The sequence below is a fragment of the Heterocephalus glaber genome, unplaced genomic scaffold, assembly GCF_053883595.1.
Source record: "Heterocephalus glaber isolate CG9 unplaced genomic scaffold, H.glaber_assembly_v1.0 deba00001067, whole genome shotgun sequence".
NCBI lineage: Eukaryota > Metazoa > Chordata > Mammalia > Rodentia > Bathyergidae > Heterocephalus > Heterocephalus glaber.
The window spans coordinates 3,653,889-3,676,299 of record NW_028258187.1 but is presented as its reverse complement, the minus strand read 5'-3'; the positions used below and the strand labels follow the sequence as shown (position 1 = coordinate 3,676,299).

At 39.2% G+C, this 22,411-nt stretch overlaps 1 protein-coding gene across 1 annotated transcript in view; it reads left to right on the top strand.

The window, feature by feature from the left end:
* Nucleotides 1–22,411, top strand: part of Lyplal1 (lysophospholipase like 1) — a 29,669-nt gene that overhangs the window by 2,114 nt on the left and 5,144 nt on the right. Inside the window, exons 2-3 of the mRNA XM_004867393.4 lie at nt 2,835–2,934; nt 15,181–15,350. Of these exons, the coding sequence (XP_004867450.1) occupies nt 2,835–2,934; nt 15,181–15,350 (270 nt within the window). The remainder of the gene's footprint in view (nt 1–2,834; nt 2,935–15,180; nt 15,351–22,411) is intronic.

Genomic DNA, 22,411 nt, shown 5'->3' with positions numbered 1-22,411 from the left:
GTAAATGTAGCTTCATTAGCTTTGTTCACTGTCGCAGGTGAGGTTAATTCATGGTGTCACTTGCTCTCTTATGCCGCTCTGGTTCCTTTCTCCAGGGTATTCCTCGTACTATGACCACCTAGTTTACTGTCTGTGTTCCATGTGGCAGTGTCAGGTTCTAGGAGACCCAAATTTTGTGTGTCCTGCTTGTGGCTCACTCCCCATATAGTAAATCACCATGAGTTGACTAACTTGTATCTTGATGAAGTCCCCCATAGCTTTTGCTTCCCTGTCTCTTACTTGAATTGCTCTCTGTCTACCTGTTTGCTTCTTTTGGTTCTTCTGTGGACTCATCCTCCTCTTCCTGGCTATTAATGATGGGTTTCCTCAAAATTTGGTTTTAGGACTTCTCATTCTGCATTTTTCTACCCAGGGGAGTCACACTCTATACAAGCATGTAGATCTATTTTCACCTATATACGGTAGATGCCAATGTATGTCTCCATTTTCCACCTCCTCTGAGCTCTAGACATATTTACCCAACTATCTGATAAGCATTTCATGCATTAATCCACCCATTCAAAAGTATAACAAATAACTGCCATGTGCAAGAAACTTTTCTAGGCTCTGAGCGCATAGCAGTGAACCAAACAATCAAAAATCCCTGCTCTCCTTGAACTTACATTGTAGTGAAAGAAAGACCTAATATAGTACAATATAGCATGTTTGGTTGGGGGAGAAAGCCTAACAAAGGGCATACAGGGTGTGAGGAGAGATATTTTTGAAGTGATCAGGATAGGGCCTGCTGTAAAGATGACGCTTAAGCAGCTAGACCTAGGTGTCCAAATTATGTGGATATTGGGTTAGACTATTCCGGACAAGGGAAAGCCAAGGTAAAGGCTGCAAAGCAGGTTCCTAATCTGTCAAGACATGATGGTCAGGCTGGTGTGCCTTGGGGAGAGGGTCTGGGAAGATGTCTGGGGTATGGCGTCCAGGCGGTGAGGAGCGGACTTGTTTTGTAAAGGCCAGATAGTAAGCACTTTAAGCTTGGGGACCACTTAGGATCTCTTTCACCTAATCTTCCCTTCTCCTTTTTATTGTAAATTATTGTTTTGGGTTTTTTTTCTAATGACTCAAACTGTAGAGCTCCTTCTTAACTTATAGTCCAGTGGGACCATAGGATGGATTTCCTCTCCTCTGGTGGGCCATTGTATGCCTGGCCACTCCTGGAAGGAGACTTTGGAGGCCCTAGAAAGAGGGTCTCAGACACACCACACTGGCATCTTTGTGTTCCTGTCTTAGAACCGAGTCACTCTAAGAACCTAGCAGGGATTCTTGAACGCTTTCACCACTGAGCCCTCGTAACTAATCTGTTGACTGGATTTTACCTCCTCAGGACTTCTAGTATGGGTCCCTGTTTATACTGCTGCCTTCCTAGTCCAGGCACTGTCACCTGAGCAGTCGCCTCCTGACAGCTCCCCACATCCACACCTGTCTGCGCCTGTCCCTGGTCAATCCTGTCTGCACTCGGCCTGGTCCTCTAGATTGTGCCACCACAGTCAGACATCTTCATGCTCCTCTGTGCTCTAGGACTTGCAAAGCTCCTGTCTCACCTCGCAGTGTCTCAGTTTCTCCAGCCTTCTCTTGCAGTCACTGTTCCCATTCTTGTCTTGTGCTACTGGCTTCTTAGACATCATTGTGCTTCCACCTGTCTGGGGTCTCAGCCGTCACCTTTCCTCAGCCTCTTGCTGTCACTTTCCACACTTCGCCTCCACCTCTCACAGCTGTGTCGGAAGCCCAGGCTGGGTCAGTGCTGTTCTCTGATGAGCAACAACAGCACAGTGGGTAAAACAGAAGGCAGCTTGTCACCCTGCAGAGCCCGTGTCCTAGTGAACTTGTCCCTGCTCCCTTAACTGATCAGGTCTGAGTATCACCAACCTTGTGGCTCCAAGCCCCTCACCTGTGCGGTGATTACCTGTGTCCTTCTGATGCATTTGCTGATTACTTGACAGCTGCTTGATTCTCACTGTGAGCTGTAGACTCCGTGACCCCGTGATAGGAGGTACACCAAGTCCCCATCCTGATGGTCCCCCTACCAGTGAGCAGCATGCCTGGCACATTAATACATCAGTACAGCATTTTTCAATCAATGTTTGAATGGTTAAAATATTAAACTGTGGTCTTTAAAATTTCATCTTAGGATTATGTAACTTGGACCTGTATTCATTTTTTGTGCAAATATACATATATTAAATCTTGTTTGAGTCTTGGGTTTTTGGGTTTTGTTTTTTTTTTTGCTTTGGAGTAAATAATCATGATTTGGAGTCATGTCAACATGTTACCAAATTTTCTAATTTCTTTAAATTAAAAATTAAAATTAACTGAATATCCCCTTTGAAGAGTTGTTACTGTTATGTTATAATGAAGGGAACCAACAAAATTATACTAGGTTGTTCCACCTACAAAAATTTATCAGTCACTTCAGAAATTTGTTACTTTTAAGAGTAAAATAAGAAACGGTACTGTTAAAATTGGATATAGAAAGACAAATAATTTTCTTTCTAAAAAAAATCAGTTTACTTTCTTTATTAGTATTATACCCTTTAAACAAATAAGGAAACCTAAAATCAAGCTTAGTCTTCAAAGTGCCAAGAGTAAAATAATCTAAACTATGACTAGCTCTTGATGTGTGATCAGTGACCTCCCTGATAAAGCAGTTTCTAGACAGTGATCTTTGTGTGTGGACATTATATAATCTCTTACCCCAGGCTTTGTGTATAAGACTTGTAAACTGGGCTGAAATGCCTCGTATTATTAAAAGGTGTGTCTTATGCTAAACTTTGTAATTTCATCAGGTGATTCTGGGCAAGGACTGAGGAGCTGGATCAAGCAGGTTTTAAATCAAGACTTGACATTCCAGCACATAAAAATCATCTATCCAACCGCTCCTCCCAGGTACACCGCGTTTATCTCACCTCAGCGCCTCCCTAAGGTGCAAGTACGTAGATGCGCTCGTTAGATGTTCTTTAGGGTTAAGTGTACATTGAAGATATTGTAGAGTGGGCTCGTTTTTCCCAAGTGTTCTTTATTTTGGGCTATTTCTGCTAGATGAGTAAGTTCCCTCCTGTAAAGCGTTGCCTACATGATTTTTGCACTTCTCCTAAGCCTTTTCTGTTCCCCTCATTCACCCCAGGAGAAACTTGGTAAACTCAGCAGGTATAATCTTTCTAATAACTGAGGTAAGCCAGCTTTCATAGTTTCTGGAAAAGGGTCGTGTGACATTCTTTCCACATTTAAAAGGGTTGTTTAGAAATAATGCTTGTTGAATTCATAAAACAGAATAGAAATTCGGAATTGACTACTTAGTAAATATGTAAATTACATAACCTGTAGGACTGTTTAACAAAATTCCTAATAGTAACACTTGGGTAGGTTTTTTTTTTTTTCACTGAAAATTTTATCATAGAGAGGGAACAAAGCTAGTTGTCCCACAGGCAGTGTCAGCAAGAGGCAGAGAAGTTGGCAACTCTGCTTACAGAGAACTGCCTCCTCCAGAGACAGAGAAGCCAACACTGGTGTAGTTTTGAAGTCAGAAGCTGCTTTTTATAAATATTAAGTTAGCATTCATGTAGTCTTTTCTTCTGAACACATGCTGTAAACTGAGGTTTGCAGATTTTCTAAGGAAAATAATATGCTGAGCTATGCAAGCCAGCCTGAGTTCTCATTATCTGTTCTCAATTTATTTTTATGAAGCACACCGTGTGCTTGTATAGATGCTTTCCTTTTTTTTGTTGCATTCATTTCAGATTAAGGAGAAATACAGCCAGGACTTGAAGGATCTTCTTATATTCGTTAGTAAGAATTTACTTACCTAGTTGGTAGAATTGAAAGAGGTAAGCCAAAATGATAATGGAAAGTAGAAGAGTCAGAACAGTTGTTATTGTTTTAATACAGTTGGGAGTTTAGAAATTTGGTAGGGCAGGCAAAAAATCTTGTTGGCCAAGGAGCTATTTCATGCTGCTAATAGAAGGATTCCTAATCATGTAGCTTGTTTAATTCTCTTTCCAGTTGTATCTGAGGGAGGCATGAGGTAGATATATACCTTCTGTAGCCCTCAGTTTTCTTTTTTATTTGAACCCAGGCTGTTTACCCAGAGATATGCCCCCCCGCCCTTTTTTCTATCTTTTATTTGTGATAGGTTCTCACTGAGTCACTAAGTTGACCAGTCTGGGCTCAAACCTTTGATCCTCTGCTTCAGCCTCATAGAGTGCTGGCTAAATCTCATGCTTTAATGTACTCGTTAGTTAATACAAAGACATTTAACAACCTTTTTTAAGCTCATCAAGTTTTCATCCATGGACATTTTGCTACACACTTTCTTACATTGTCCCAGGTTTACAGCACTGTGACTCCTGTTTTATCTCTCATCATCTCTGAATCCCTGTGTTTTCTTTCTCTGGTCAAGCCTGCTAGTCCTACCACCTGCTGTGTCCTACAGGTACCTCTCACCTGGCTTTTTCAGTTCTTCGATGGATGCCATTTCATTGCTATGTGGGTTCTGCAGCCTGTTACTTAACCCATTTTAGCCTAGGATGGACCTAGTCTCGTGTCAGTGAAGCGATGCTTAGTATTGTGTAGCAGTTCTCAAGCCAGACATTTATGGAAATGAACGCAGATTGAAAGCCAAAGCCGGTGAAGCTTTTTATTAGGGTAGGCACATAATGCCACACATGTTTCAGGACAGGTCATGATAATTTACTCTTGCTAGCATTGTTTCAGAGTTGTGTTGTCTCCTGTCCACCTGAGCATTTTCCGTGGTGCTTTAAATGCATAGTCCACCTCGTATATGTGTACTGGTAGCTCATTTTGCTTTGAATTTATATTTTCCTAATACTAATGTTGTTGGACACTTTTGGATGTTTATTTAGCCTTTGGATACCCTCACAAGACACACCCATTCAAGCTGTTTTCCAGTGCTTTCATGTGCTTGTCTCTTTCTTGCTACTTCTGTACTTTTTCTTTTGATACAGTTTGTTGTTGTTGGATATATAAATTCAGAGATATCTTCTTTCTGTCCAGACTTTAACTCTCTTAATAATATATCATGGACATAAGTCTTAATGTTTCTTGAAAATAAAGCTTACAGTGATAAAGAAAAACCTTCCAAGTGCAGTTCAGTGATAAATGTGTGCTCCTGTTAACCTCAGTGAAGTCAGACTGTTCTGTCAGCCCAGAGCTTTCTTGCCCTCTTTGCAGTTGGCCCTATATCCGGTGGGCTGTAGGATACAACTGTTCTCATTTCTAGCACTATAGCATAGTTTTGATTGCTCCTTTTCTTTCAGTTCATTCCTTTAACCCCATGTCTGGTTTATTTCTCTAGGCTGTTTTTGGGTTTGACCTGTATGTGCCTATCAATACTTCCTTTTTAAACTTGTAAGTAGACAGTGTGCTCTATGAATGGACCACAGTTACTCTCTCTCCTCCATTTCTGGTAGACATCTGGATCTTGGATCAAATGAATAACGATGCTGTAAATATTCTTGTACAAGTCCTTTGTGTGAAAATATGTTCATGTTCTCTAGACCCTATTCTGTTCATTGTTCTGTTTCCCTAATCTTATGCCAGTACAAAACTGTTTTGATTATTATAGCTTCGTAGAGCATTTTGATATCAAGTGGTGTAAATTTGGATCATTCTAAGTTCTTTGCATTTGTGTGTTAATTTTAAAATATGCTTCTCAATTTTATAAGACACCTGTTCAGATTTTGTTATAATTTTATGAATTTCAATTTTAATCTGGAGAAAACTGATTTCTTCCATACAGGCACATAGTATGTTTTACTATTTGTTTAGGTTTTTATTAGTTTATCTTAGCAGTGCTTGGGAGTTTTCAGTGTAGAGGACTTTTTCTAAATTTATTCACAAATATTTTATGTTTTTCATGCTATATTAATTTCTTTCAATTATTTGTTGCTAATATGTAGATACGTTTTATTTTTAGTGTCTTTTTCTTGTACCTTACTCTCTTCCTAAATTCACATATTGTTTCTAGTAGTTGTGTAGGAACATCTTCTGATTTTTTGCGTAGACAGATTTATCACCTGTGAACCAAGGCACGGTTCTGTTTCTTTTCCAGTGCTTACAACCTTTCTTTCTCATCGGGTCTTTGTGCTCGTTTGAACTTCTAGTACCGTGTTGAGTAGAACGAAGGAACATCTTGGAATCTTGGAAGGGAAGCATTTAGTATGTCACCATTAAGTCTGATGTCATAGGATTTTATTGTAGGTACTTTTTGTTATTTCGGGAACATTCGTTCTTTGCCTGCTTAACTGAGAGTTTTCTGTGTGGGTGTGCTTTTGCTGTGTCCCTTGAGATAACCATGGTGTTTCATCTTTCAGTCTGTTACCATGGGGGGATTACCTTGATGGATTTTCATATGTTAAGTTGCTTTCCTGGGATGAACCTCACTTGTTCATAATATATTATCCTTTTTTTATATGTATAGCTGAGGGCCAGGGATGTGGCTCAGTGGTGCTTCCGCCTGCCTCGAAAGCACAAGGTCCTGAGTTCGATCCCCGGTACCAAAAAAAAAAAAATCATATATCCTATATGTATAGCCGAATTTATAGCTACCACAGTATTTTGTCAAAGAATTTTATATTGCTCGTGGGAAGTATAGTACTGTTAATTTTCTTTAATGTCTGTATAGCATTTTATCATCAGGATTATAGTGGCCTCTTAAAATGTGTTAGGAAGTGTTTTTTTCTGTTTTCTGAGTAAGTTTGTGTTTCTTAAATATTTGATAAAATTTAGTAGTGAAATCATCTGGAGTGAGTTTTCTTGTGTCAAGGTTGTGATAATAAATTTGATTTCTTTCATAGAGCCTTGGTGTTCATATTTTCTGCTTATTTTGAGAATCAGTGTTAATTTGTTTCTCGTGGAATTTTTATCTGTTATCTAATTTGTCAAAGTTGTTGATAGCTTTTCATGATATTTCCTGTTAGTGCTTATGTAGTTGATGTCAATATCTTTTATTTCATTTCTGATAATCATACTTTGTATCTTTTCTTTTTTTTTTCCCTTGGTTCACCTTTCCAAGGGGTTTTTAATTTTTCTAACCTTTTGATAGAACCAACTTGGGCTATGTTATTTTCTCTCCTTGGCTTTCAATTTCATTTATATCTACCTTTAAATTTCACAGCTCTTCCTGTATATTCCAAAGCTGTACATTTCTCTCTACTCACTACATTAGCTAAGGCTCACTTTTCTTTTGTGTTATGATTTATATATTAAAATTCACGTTCCTAGCATTATTCTTATATAACAAACAAGCCTGGATGACTGTGTCACAAGCCTTGTGGGCTAGAAATCCATAAAGGGCCAAGTGGTGGGGACCCCACTGTGCTCTGTGGTATCTGGGCCTCTGCTTGTAGAACTTGAAGGCCAAGTGGGGCTCACGACGGGACCTTGAGGACCAGAAGCTCTGAGGCTCACTCGTGTCTGGCCGTGAGTGTGGGATTTCCCTGGGACGCTCCTGCAGTCTCACCTCTGTAACACCTACATGAGGCTTCACCATGGGCCTCTTGCTTCTTTGGCGACTGAGTTCCAAGGGCAGATGTCCTCAGAGAGCCAAGAGGAAACTGCGTCATTAAGAACCTAGCCTAGCAGTTCCGAGTCCTGTTTCTGTGTTAGTTAACAAGTTATCATGTTAACAAGTCTGTTCAGACTCAAGGGGCAAGGACACGACCTCCACCCAAGGCCACCGCCCCTGGAAGTGTCAGAAGCCCAAATTAGAAAGCCTTGTGGAATGGCACTTCTCGCCAGAGGGTATTGAGAAGTGTGCTGTTAAAGTCCAAGTTTAGGGCGGTTCTATTATCTTTATTGCTATTGATTTCTGGTTTTATTCCATGGTTGTCAATTTCAGTTTTTCATTTTGACACCTGTCTTATGGCTTTGCATGTGGTCTATCTTGGTGACTGTTCTTGTACATTTTTGTGTCTAGATTTGTGTAAATGTCATAAATTCAAGGTAGTTAATAAGTATACTCAAATTTTATCTATGTTAGTGATTAGTAACAAGGAATAGGTTTTAAAACTCTCTTTAGTTCTATCCGTTTTCTCAGTGTATTTTTAGGCCATGTAATTAGGTACATATCTACATAGGATTATCGTTTTCCTCATTAATAGCTGCCTTTATCTTTTAAAAAAGGTCACTTTTTATTGCTTATAATACACTCTAGTATAATTTGCTTAATAACATAGTATACATCAACTTTTCAATGGTTTCTTTATATGGTTTTTCTGTCCTTTTACTACTAACCTACCTATACCAGTTGTATTTAAAAGGTGTTTGAAATATATAGACAGTATGTAGTTCACCTTTGGTTTTTCTCTTTGATCTGACAATGTGTCACTGAAATCACTTTTAAGTGATTTGCTTAAACACTTAAATTTAGTTTAATACAGAATTGATACATACAGATTTAGGTCTGTGGTTTCTGTTCCTCTAACCCCATTCTCTCCTTTTGGATTATATGGACATTTTAGGGCTTCGTGTAATTTATCTATTCTTTTTCTCCCCCTGATTGTGCTGTAGTACAATATATATGTAGAGCAGGAATTTCTCCTTCTTAGAGTTAATTCTTATTTTAAGTGAACTATGAAGCCTCAAATTATGCAGATTCTTTTATCCTTCTGCTTTATAATTTATAATTATTATGTGCATTTCATCTGTATATGTTGAAAATTCCACAAAACAAGGTTATAATTTTTGAGTCTAACAGTCATACATATTTTAAAGAGCATAAGAGACATATAATAGACTACTATGTCTTGCGGTTTGTTAAGGCATATTGTTTTGTTTTGATTAAATTGTTAATTACCATTTTGGTTATAAGTACTCTTTTTTCTCAGCTATGTGTAGTAGATGTTTTTATTCAGCTAAGTAGGAACATATTAAGTAAAAAGAATCAATTATTTTGCTGTATTAAAATGAATAATAGAGCTGTGTTTTTTCATTATGTTAATTTGGACTCTGCAATTAAGTGCCCGATAAAGATTTTTTTTCTGTGGCATATTTTGGCTGTATTTACAATTAGTTTGAATTTACTATTAGAACTTCCATTTTTTAAAAGATAATAATTTTTTTAACAACCCATTCATCATTTATATGATCATATAATTTCTTTTGCTGTTTTGAAAAATTGTAAAACTAGTAAGATTTGTATAATGTCCTCTACTCTTTGATTCACTATTTTTCCACATAAAGTGCCTGTTTGTACTTTTAATTACATATATGCTCTAAACTAGATCTAGGCACTTTTAATTTAGACATAGTGAACAATGGATTTGTCTTCACTCTCTCATTTAGGGTTTGTATCTCAGGCACACCTGGGATTCCCTCTCCTGGTGCCAGCAGATCTGGACCAGGAGTTCTATTAAAAACAGCTATTTTGCAGAAACAGTTTACTTCTTTGCTAAGTCTTTTAACACATTTAAGTTCCTGTTATTAGGTGAAAAACCTGGGTGGCGAGGGGTTGGAAAATTTTTTAAAGCAACAAAAGAAATATTTGACCATTTTCTAGAAGTTTCATTGTGGCTTTTACCATGGCTAAAGCCAAAAGATATTCAAAGACAAATTAAATAATTTTAGACATTATGCTATTTCTAGCTGACCCCAATCATTCCCCAGTGACACACAGTGATCATTGATGAACATTTGTCATTCAGCAAAGCGCATGTAACATTTACTTTATGTGCCATGAGTTGTAATAATTTATTATAGTAAGAGACATACTGCCATTAATCCTTCTCAAAATAGGCCCCCTTACTTTAATACACTCATGCAGCTCATGGTTCCTGCCACTGTCTGAAGCAGTTCTGGAACCCTTTCCTGAGCATCTTTAGTTGTGCTGTTGTGACTTCCTCAATGTCCTGAATTGATTCAAAACGTTCACCTTTTATGGTCAGTTTGTCTTTGGGGAAGAGCTAGAAGTCGCACCAGGCAGATCTGGTGAATAAAGTAGATGAGGATGCCCTGAAATGTTTTTATTTGACCAAAATTACTGAATTGATTCAGCAGCCAAGGCAGCACAACTGAAGACACTCATGAGCGAGTGGGGGATTTGTGCAGTGTTTGTTTTTGTTTTTAATGTAATGCTTTCTTTTCTTTTTAGTCCTAAACATTCGCCATAGTTTCCGATCATACCCAGTCTGTCAAGCTTTGTTTTCACCTGTGGAAAGATAACATCTATTCTCAAGAGTTCATATAGAGACAGAAAATTAAACAGTATAATCTCCAGTAATGACAAATGGCATCAGGACAGTTAGGTAGGGTGGAAAGTCTGTGTCGCTGCTGCATACACAGGGCGGGTGTCACAGGATGAAGGGTCAGGTCCCGGAGCGCTCTGGAGAAGGTGACATCTGTGGACTCCCACCATGGGAGAAAGGTGGTGGAGAGCACTCCAGGTGGAGGACTCAGACGCAGAGCTCCTGTGTTGCTGATGAGCAGGTGGTGTGGAGGAAAGTTAGAAGGCAGGTGACCTGGAGCCCGAGTACAGTGGGGTCCGTGGAGTCAGGACGGAGAGGAAGGCAAGGTGGGCAGCTGTCGTAGAGGTTGTGGATGACCTTGTGCTTTTATGACTTGAGAACAAAGGTTGAAACAAAAGTAGATACCAAGCTGAGTGTCTTTATTTCTAGAAAACCTTGGGCATTTTTTTCTAGCTTATTATTTTACCCATGTGTAATGGGTTGATTGATTGATTGATTGATTTAGGAGTCACACATGTGTTCTTTGCCAAACATATTTATTTATTGTGGTAATGTCTGAACCGTTTTATACCAGCTAATAAAGTGATTTATTTGAGGAAGAAGGTGAATGAGTATAACATATGTGCCAGTTTTTTAGCTGTTTAAAAATCAGTCTTTTATGTTGTATTTAAAGGTTATTCTAACATCTTGGGAGACTTATGCATGCTTGATTATGTTTTCTTAGCAAAACAGCTCCAAATTATTTTGTCACATTAAATTTTCCTAATTATTTCCTTTGAACAGAAAATTTTAATTTTCTCAAAGAAGTGAGAGAACTAAAAATTACTAGATTAGTAAAATACTTATATTGGGCTTCTACTTCTACAGAACATCCATCTCTAATTAATTAAAGAAGGCACTGTCAGAGGGGAAAAAGTAAAGTGAATGTCATTTTTTTCCCATTAATGGCTCAGTTCCCAGAATGATTCACTTTTTAGCCTATGATATCATCCTTATTTAAGTGCTTGGACAGACAAATAAACACTTAGAGAAAGAACAGAGCAAAATGGAAAGGGAAGTAGAAATAATTCAAGAGGGTAACAGTCTAATTCGAACTTTAAAGTGCTGTCCGTTCAGTTTTGATTTCGAACTTCACTGTGATTTCGGTGACAGCTTGAGTCAGTCTGGGCCTTTCTGTGGGCTGGCTGTGTCCCTGGAAAGCACCTGCTTTGGTGGCCAGAGTTGGCCCGAAGTTTCCTGGGGAAAGGCTTGACTGCTTCCTACCTTCGCTTTCTTCCCAGGTCCAACTTATCTACTTCCCTGGGGCCAAGCAGCTTCTAGGGTCAGAAGGTGTTAGGGAACCCGGGGGATTTCTGCTCCCTGGAGCTCCAGCCGAGAGCTGGTGCAGGATTTTATCTTCTCCATGCCAACCGAGAGCCTGGATGGAGAATACAAACCCAGAGAGCCCTGTCTGCGAAGCTCTGCCCCCTCTCAAGTTTCAGTCCTCAAATGCTAATTTCCCAACGATAATCAAACATGAATTAGAATTCCAAAAGGACTTTTTTAGAAAGAGAATTATTTTGAAGTATTTTAAAGGCTGACTTAGCTGGGTGCAGTCGCACACACCTGCAACCCCAGCTGCTTGAGAGGCTGAAGCAGAGGCATCACAAGTTCGAATGCAGCCTGGGCTGCTTAGTGAGACCTTGTCTCAAAATAAAAAAATGAAAAAGGCTGGCAGGGTAACTCAGTGGTAGAGCGTTTGCTCCCCATGTGGAAGGCCCTGGGTTCCATCACTAGCACCACCAAACAAATAAATACATGCATGTATGTAAGTTTGCTGAATGTTCTGCTTAATTTCTTGGGTAAATGGTGAAGAGCAATAAGTGCCTAACAATAGCCAGAACAGGTATGAAAAAACAAATTATTGATGGTAGAAGAGAAAGGTTTACCTCACGCAACTTCAGAACAAAAGTCTGCTAAAACCATGGTAATGTCAGTGTGACACTAATTGATAAACAGATGATTGGAACAAATCAGGGCCTTTCTGAGTCGCAGTTCCTCATCTGAATCACAGAACACAGACTATTACTCGATTTTCCCAAGGGCCTAGTCTAGCAACACTAGGTATATTGGAAGGAGGTCAGGTCTATTACATGTAGTGTACGTCTTAAGTACTACGGAGAATTTCTGTCATTGAACCCGGGTGGAGAGAAACCACACCAGGCAGAATAAAATTAAGCCCTTGGCAGAGGGGGAGTTTCGTCTTTGGGAAGGGTGTGTGGATGTCTCCCTTCCTCAAGCACTTTCCAGTCCCAGGTGGGATGCAATGAATTTGAATCCTTAGGTCACTCCATGTATGAAATAAATTCCCCCAAAGTTTAAGACTTAAAAAGCCAAGCGAAAAACTTAGAAGAATATCTGGGATTTTGTATGTAAAAATCAATGGGCTGGAGAAAACTTCCTAAACAAATTAGGAGAACCAGAAATTCAGTTTCTGGAAAAAAAGAAAAAAAACATTATATGAAATATAAAGCCTTATCTGGTAAAAAGGAGAGCTTAAATACATGTCGGTGTTCAAAAAGAAATTTAGAAAGGAAGATGTGAAAAATAGATGGCAAATACTCTTCAGTGATAGAGAAAGTTCTCTTCTAAACTAATTAGAAAAAAAGTTAAAACTCCAATAGAAAAAAAAAAAACGAATGCTACCAGTCAGTCAGCGTTTGCCTTTGCACGGAGCTTTAGAGCAGCAGTGACAAGTACTGATAGAAACCCTCAGGGGGCCCGGGAGTTCCATGGGAGTTGCCTGGCAAGGGGCATGATGGGCTTTTCAGAGGAAAGGGCGTGTCCCATGTCATTGTGGAGATGATGGTTGCACTGTCAAAAATATTTGACTTTGGGCCAGGGATTTAGCTCAGTGGTTCCACTGCCTGCCTCCCAAGCGCAAGGTCCTGAGTTTGATCCCCGGTACAAAAAAAAAAACAAAAGAAAACTTGACTTTATACTTAAAATGTGTGCATTCATACATGCGAGTTATTCCTCAAAACGGTTGATTTCAAAGTTCTAGTGATGCCCTTAAATGGTAACATGTTAAAGCATGTTATACCTGTTGATATGGGTGCTGTGCACGGAGGGAAACTGTCCTGCCTGTGTTTGGGGAAGGTGAGTTTTTACAGCCTTTACGGCAGCAGCTTTCAAACTTCAGGTAAAGATTATACCTTTCAATCCAGCAATCTCGTGTAGCCTTCTCTGCTCCACAGGAATAAAAGTTCCAGGGCACAAACACATGCATGCATATATGCTTAATGCAGTATTGTTCTCAAGGCTTGAAGCCTGGGTACCAAGGAAGGCCCCTCAGTAGGAGGGTGGATGATGTAGTTGTGGAGCATCTTTACCTTAGAGTACGATAACATCATTTAAAACCACAGGTGAGAACTGTCTGAGGTGGAAGAATTTCTGTGCGGTATTGTTACAGGAAAAGAGCATGGTATGCTAAGAAGGTGTTTCACCTCTGAAAAGCAACAGTGCTCCAAAAGTCCTTAAAATGTATTAGCATGTGTTAGAAAGTTGAAGACTATCTTTCCAGATCATTAACATGCTTTACCTCGTGTAGAGGGTAAGAAGTGTGAGGGAGAGGAGATGAAGGATGGGGATGAGCAGAAACTTAGATGTATAAGCCAAACATCAAATGAGTACATATATGGCAATTAAAATTCATAGGCATTATCCTGTTTGTAAAATTAGCATGACCTAGGGGAAATGTTAGGTTTTTATGTATTGACTTATCTGGATATTTATCACATATGCTAAAATTTTAGAAAATTGTTGCAAAGGGATGTTTATAATGTTATTCTATTTCCTAATAAACAGAACATCCCCTAGGTAGGAATTTTTGTCCAGTTTGAGTCAGGGCACCTTTTGGTTTTCAGGTTTCTTTCAGTTTCTTGAGACACTTTGCAAACATAGCCCTCCTGACGTCCACTCCCGACAGGACACCCACTTCCTTTGGAGCCGTGAGGGGCAGAGAAAGTGCAGAGCGTCCCCTGTGCCTTCAGCACACCCATGGTTGTAGTCCTAAGAACTGGCCTTTCTAGCTCCTTGGCTTTGCTGCAGTTTCGCTTGGGTTTTCACTGGAGAAGAGGCAGGAAATCGTGCTCAGATCTCAACTGGGGTCTTGTAGCCCTACACTTTGTTTGCTTTTTGTTTTCTTGTTTTGGTTTTTTGGTTTGTTTAGCTACACATCTCATGTTTTTACGTCACTGGTTTGAAGAGGCAGAGTGCACAGCAGTCTGAGACGATTATTGTGGGAGGAAGCTCTGTCTGCAGTCATGAGAGGGAAGGTTGCCCGTCACTGGTTTAGATTTCTTTCAGCCGTCATGGGCCTTTTGTCGCTGGCCGTTTTCCACGGTGCTCATATGTATAAGAAAAACTGTTTTTCACCATGAAGTAAGAAGAGCATTAGGACTTGCTAATTGATAAGCAGCACCTTCGTCAAACTCCCATCTTGTGCTTTAGGTGAGCCTTCCTTCCCTGAGTCTGCCGAGTACCCAGGGTCTCAGATGGCTTCTGTTCACCTTTCACTCACCTTTACCAACACAGGGCTTGGGCACAGAGCCGCTCAACTCCTCTGTAACTGGCTAAAAAGAGAGTAACGTATATATGTCTGTGTATTTAACATGTATTTAACTGTGTACTCCAGGGCATTAATGTCCAATGAAATGGATTAAGATTCATTAGCCCTTTAATTGCCCACCTTTTAAAGATGGAAAATTAAGTTGGTCAATCAGCTTTAGTAAATATTAAATGAAATTAATGTAAGTATAGGAAAGTTAATGCACTATATGAATTCTTTAACATAAAACTCAGAAAATTGAACTGTTCATTCAGAACATTAGTTATTAAAGAACGTTTTAATATCACTGTGTTCCTTTCCCTGTTTTTTGTTTGTTTTCAATAGGCCCTACACTCCCATGAGGGGTGGGCTCTCCAATGTGTGGTTTGACAGGCTGAAGATCTCTGCCGACTGCCCCGAGCACCTGGAATCCATCGATGCCATGTGCCAGGCGCTGACCGAGCTCATCGATGAGGAGGTCTGCAGTGGCATCAGCAAGAGCAGGATCCTGCTAGGTAGGACTTGGCAGACTGCTGCCCAGGGCTTCCGCTCCATCTAGTTCCGATTATGGGATTTACAGGGACGTCGTTTGGAATCTCGTACGTCACCGACCCTTCACAGTTTTAGATATACTACAATGTGAGGCTTTCAGAAATACTGTAATTAGAAACAACAGCTCAGGAACGTGACTTTCTTTTTGAATAGTAACATTTTGCCATTTTCCATGGCAGTTAAAATTTTCTTTCCAGTTTAATTGTTAACAGATTCTTCATTACACTTTCTAAAATATTTTAATTAGCTTAAGTCTTATGAGTATAAGATTAAATTACTATTGCTATGATTGAGATAGAGTACAAATCAAAATATACCATCAGATTCATGAAAATTAAACTCCTTTGAGTAAATCTCACAAGAAGAAAATAAATAGTTCTTCTGTAAGCCCTGTTTCCAAGAGAACATAACACCGCCTTATGGAAGTTTATTCTGTTTAATACTTTTTTTGTACTCATCAAATACACAAACTAAAAAATCTCTATTTCTTTAATACATACAAAAGTGAGATGAGTTTATAGAATATGAGTGATGCAGGACGTATTTGGGTAAAAGTTTTTTTCCAAATATAACTACCTAAATGTATAATAATTGTATTTGATGATGAAATTATAAACCAAATTAAACATTACGTTCTAAACAACATGAAATTATGCATTCATGTCCTAAATACTTAAGATTTGGGTAAATTAATGCCCAAACTATAAAATTCCTTTGTGTTCACTGAAATACTGAATTGGCCATTGATTTAAAGAGGTAACATGATCAAAGTGGTAGAATCTATCTTGGCTTCAACTTCCACTTCAGCTGATTAAAAGCAGTACACCTCCAGCCCAGTAATGTCAGCGTTCTGGGTCTCAGTTTCCTCATCTGCTGTACTTTTTTACATTTGACATCAGGGTTTAGCTCTAGTAGATACAACCATGGAACATTCTGGGAGTACTAGGAAGAGCACAAGGAACGGACATCAAACCCAGCCCAGGGCTTAGGAGACAGAAGGTAGAATTAAAAATGTATAAATCTCTGTCGGGTTCCATCATTCACTCTTCAGCAAATATTTTTTAAGTCCCACTGTGTACGAGGCAGATGCTCAGTGGGACTCACAGATAAATAAGATAGGATCTGTTTCCCAAATTTCTGAGCACCAGCAAGGGCATGTGAGGTACTTAATATGAGAACTAAGCTCCAGCCAGACTGTGATGCGTATCTCGCATGGTATAATAGTAGCTCTGCAAAGGAATTGGTCAGGTGACTTCCTCTGTAGTTCCCAGGATCCATCACAGTACACAGCACAGAGCATATGCCCAGGAGATCTCTAATAAACAGCACAGTGAGTATCATTAACAGTGAGTTAACTGATGATTTCAGTAATTAAATACAATACTAATTTAGAAGAAGGAGTCATAGCTACTTGGGCTGGTAGAGTACGGTGCAATGGAAAGGGGATTTGCAATGCATAAATGATGAAAATGTGAACTACCGTAGTATGGAAGTCCGGGTACAGGAAATGAAATGAACAGCTTGGTAGACGTGGAAAGGTAACGTGTTTGTTCGCTCTGTCTGCACATTTGATGGCTGTCGCAGGAAGTCTGCTGTCTGCCTGGGAAGGACTCTGTGGACCCTGATGGCCAGGCTCTGGGACCGCGGAGCAGGACAGCACAGTGGTGATAAAAGCTGATTCTGGATCTGCCACTTCCGTGCTGAGCCGAGCCACCTCTGAGCTACCTGTGCTGAATCGTTGCTACCTAATCTGAAAATGATAATAGACCACAATATCCACTTGCATTACAAAAGTAGAGATGATGCTTATAAAATATTTGCTTCACTCGAGGCTCCTAGTAGATATTTTCTTTGGTCCCCTTTTACCCCATCCTGTGGTTTAAAAGTGTGCCTCATAATTAGTGAAGGATTATTGAAGAATGTCGTTAAGTCATACATTTGATTAGAATTATACTTTGGAAAGTAGATCTGGCTGAAGGGGGTGAAAGGTGATCATGGGGCAACAGCCATCAAATGTATCAGAATGAGCCATTGGAGACTAAAATTGTAGTAGCAGTAGGAAAAGAAGAGCTTAGGAAGAAAATTGCTGTAAAGTAAAATTACAAAGTTTTCATCCGTGAAAACTACGAAAGGCACACCGATTAGTTTTCTCACGGCTCCTGTATTAAAGAGGCATCCCATCAAGTGGAACCTCGGTCTCTCCCTGCACTCCAACATCAATGCTTTATTCAACTCATCTTTGACTACCAAAGAGGCAGGGGGTTTTCTTAAGATCAGAAAGCCAGGAAAAATTTTGCATCTAAGTCTACTTCATGTCATACCCCGTGATTTTTCTATTAAACTGGATCTTTTCAAGATTCTCAGTACACATTGTCAAGTATTTCGAAAATATTTGTTCCAGTGGGTACTTTTACTACCTATGTTAGAGTGTCCTTATGGCCCCTGCATTGAATAATACAGTCTTGGGAAAATTTTGGAAAAATAAGGAAACAAGAAGTGGTAACTAATGTTAGGGTGCTGTTTTCATTTCAGTTCTGTCATAGTTGGCACCAAAGGCTCTTTGAGTTGATCTGTCAGTCTTCTCATTTATTTATTTATCCAGAGACTTTCTTGTTCTAAAAATAAGCTTTTCCCACTCTAGAATTTGGATGAATAGTCAAATGGATTTTCTACTGGTTTTCCTACAATATATGTTTTTTTTCTTTATTATTTATTTAATTACTTGATTTCTTTTCCTTGCATTTGTTTCCTTTCTTTGTTATTCATTTAATTACTTGATTAGTCTGGAATTTTTTTCCTTCTATATAATGAATGACTTTAATTGTTTTCTGAGATACCAAGAGAAATTTCTGAGAAGATAGTCTTATTTATAATAATAAACCACATGGTGGCACACACCTGTGATCCCAGCACTCAGGAGACTGAGGCAGGAGGATTGCCATAGCCAATTGTTCGGACCATCCTGAGCTACAGACTGGACTACTTAGCAAGACTGTTAGAGAGAGAGAGAGATTGATTAACTAAATATAATAATAAAGCAATCAGTAATATACTCGATATTTTTATCAAATTTGAAATTATGGAATCGCATATAGCCTCGTGTAAATATTGTCAAATCTAAAATTGGGATAGGAAAATATGTTTCTTTAGAATTTGTGGGGTGAGTCAGTTCATGTCTGCATTTGCCCTTTCCTAGCTTGAGAGATACAGGAGAAGGCAGCAGAAAAGCAGGTACAAACCTCAGTGTCCGTAAAGTCAGGTGGGTGCTTGAAGACAATGAAAATAAACCCACGGTACCAATTCTGTGGAGTCACACATGCTGTAGAATATGCAGGATTCTTGTGCTCCTGAACTATAAAAATCAGTTTATATTGCTTCTCTTTTTGTATGCTGGCTTCTTCATGAATATTAGCAATTGATGCATAGGACAAATAGAGAGTGCTATATAAACTCCCGTGGAGTATTTGTTGTAGTTGTTTTTAGTTCTACTGATCTAGCTGAAACTCTTATACGTTTGAAAATGTGACATAGGAGGCATAACTGTCTATTTAGCATTACTGTTTAGAAGTAAATACACCCGCACCCCCCGAGTTGTGAACATCCTTGCAAACCAATACCACAGCCGACAGCAGGTAATGAAGTTGAAACCTGGGCCCTGGCCTTGGGCTGCTGGTCCTGCTTCACCACTCACAGGTGCACCATTTCCTCGATCTCTGGGTCTTGGACTAGGATAATGATTCCTCCCCTGGGAGTTTTGATAATTTAATCAGTCTATTTACGTGAAACGCTCTACTTAGAAATGCACCTGGTGTTTAATGTTGTAAAAGCTTTCTTACCATCATTCCAAGCTTTCCGTCCACCCCATCATGATGGCAAAACGGCCACCCTGGAACAGCGCCACCTCTTGGGGACGCGAGGTGGCTCACTCTGCCTCCTTGCAGAGGCTCACTTTCTCCTCCATGCGTACGAGCTATGCTTCTCTGCATTGTTTTACTGCTCATCGATTATTTAAACAGAAGTCATTGCACAGTGTTTCTCTGCAGATTTTTATACTAAATTGTACATTGTAAGTTGCTAGGTAAGATTTAAGTGCCCTTCGTAACATTTCGATGAAGGAGGGATCCACTGGGAAATCAAAGGAAAATTTCATTTGAGATTCCAGTTTACATTAGGTGCCACACACATACTATATACCAAGGTTATGTGTTTTGAAACATTAATTATAACAGGAAAATATTTTTAAATGTAAGATTGAAAAGAGAAATTGAAGGTAATAGATATAAAAATTGTCAACTTCATTCTTTTTGCTTACTGTGTGATCAGAGCTCTGGTTTAGCATCAGACAGTATGTGCTAATGGCACCTTCTCTCTGAGATCATAACTGCAACCAGTGGAACTCTGTAAAGGAATCTCCTCTGTCTTTGATGTAGGTGGGAGCCCACTCCTCCTCTAGGGTTTTATTTTGATCAGTGCTATTTTGTTATGTCAAATTCAGCTTTAGAAACAATTCTTTGTGTCATATATGACCTTCTGGGCAGTCTACCTCATTTGGCCCAATGGAAATGATACTTCTCATTACTAAATTTTATCTCCAAATTGTTATTAAAACTTTAAGTTCTGGAATGCCAAAAATCCTCTGTGAAGGCTTAGTTGAATGAAGCAGATATTGAAGCCATATCCCAGTACAGTGTCCATATTATTGTGGAAGTGTGTAGCAGGCACAGTGAGCAGGTGCAGCAGGGAGAGGGTAAGCAGGGTTCTGGGAGCTGCTTTGAAGAACAGTCTCCAGGAGTGAGTAAGAATCTGACCGCTACATGAGAGAGCGGTGCAGTCGTGTGGGTCTGTGACCCTAGCACTCTGAGGCCAAAGCAGAGGGTTAAGAGTGCCAGAGTGGTGTAGTGACTTCAGGAGACCTTGTCTCAAAATAGAAAGGGCTGAGGGTGGAGCTCAGTGATACAGCACCGCTGGCTTCCATCCTCAGTGCTGCAATCAGTCAGTCAGTTAATCAATCAAAATTAAATAAAGGTAGAAGCACATTCCTAAGAGATAGCAAGGAGCCAGGTTCTCCAGGGAGCGGTAGCGTGGTATGTATGTTACACCCGGTCTCCCTGGGCATGGACTGAGCCAGGAAGAGGGGCCAGAAGGTGCACTGTGGGGCCCCGAGTGACCTGTAGGCAAGGGACAGCAAGGGCACAAACCCAGGAGCTTCAGGACAAGGAAAGACTCTTGTAGGGTTTTGAGAATATAGGATGAGTAAGACTATACTTAGGAAAATTATAGTTGATTACAGAGTTTGACATGAATATTCTTTGTTTCCTAAGTTTTGTCCAAAGGCCATGCATCGCTTTCTTAATAGAAAAAAATGTATGAACTTCTGTTAGAGTAGGAGGAATTGGGCAAAAGGTTCACTTCCTGTCTCATATCTAATACACAGAAAATGTTCAAGGAGAGGATGTTTCTTGGAGACTTTCGTGAATCATCGCTCTATACATTAAGAATATAAGAAAAATATTTAGTTTTGTACGTTTATGCCTCACATGGTTTTCTGGATTTTATGATAAAATTTAGGGAACACGTGCACTTAAAATGGTATCTTGTAAATTACTTCACGGCACCTGGCAGTGAGGTCAGTGGCAGAAGCAGGATTAAAATCCTGCATTATAAGAAAACTATTAATAATATGGAACTAGCCTGCCTTCCTCTGGCTTTGGTAACATTTTTGAAGGTGTTCAGTTGATAAACACAAGCATATTTGATAGCAAGGACATTCTCTCCCCCACCCCTCTGTCTGGAAACTTCATTTCCTTCTAGTATTTTTCTGTATAATGCAAAGAACCAGAATGAAGAAAGGAAAAGGTGTGTAATTTTCCCTGTGTATTGTCGTGCTTACAGAGCATGTACGACATAATACTCATAAATTAGCTGACATTTATACTACATTTGACAGTTTTTAAATTACCATCATGTGTTTTGTATTTATATATTGTGTAAGTTATGAAGTTGCTTTCATATTGCAGCAGGTAAAATAAGTTATAATTATTTTCTTTCTAGAGATAAAACTAAAATGCAAGATTTATGGCTAATAACAGAGTTGGGACTAGAACCCAGGTCCCTTGATTTAGTTAAGAACTTTAATCCATGATCAAATTCTTTTTCTGGCCACTAGGTGGTGATAATTTGTTGTTCAGAAAAAACTATCAATATAATTTAGGTTTAATTTTGATCTAGATGTATAGAACCTAACAAATGACATCAACAGATTGCCCAGATTTTGACAATAGGAGCACATGATCAGAATTTTGAAGCAGGAAGAAACGAGTGGCCCTGGAAGCACGCTTGGATAAGTTATATGGAGTCTAGAGGCCCACCACAGGGGAGTGGGTGAAGGGCTTATGGTCCCTACTGCTGCATATATTCATTTAACAGAGCACTCAGTGAGTTTGCGTTCAGTTTAAAATTATGATTCTGTAGACGGTCTTTCAAATCAGTATTACATGAAGGAAAAGTATATAAAATTGTACATGTAGAGTGAATTTAACTGCTAGAATGAATTTTAAAGGAACATACCAAAATTATGTGCTGCTAGTAAAATTTTGGATGACTTTTCTTTATTTGCATCTGTATGGTAGAAACACTTTACAGAGTAAATCATATTAATGTATTAATTTCATAACCAGATCTAAAATAAGACAAAAGGATAGTTGGAATTCCCATTATGAGTCCTAACACCAAGGTCTGTAGGCTGCCTTTTCTTGAGGCTTATCAGTTTCTTCTGAAACTCTCCTGGGAGCTAAAAGTTGAGAATGACAGCTTCTACTTTTTTAAAGCACGTGCGTACTCTATTAAGCAGCTTATGTTTCTTCAACAATTATCAGGACTTTAAAAGCTTGTGACTGTTGTAACAGTTTTCCACAGAGGAAAATAAATAGTTTGTTTCTCCTACAGATTTCATATGTGAGGAAATATACAATTAAATATGTTAAGCATGATTTGTATATTCCCAGATCTTTTGAGACGTTATCAC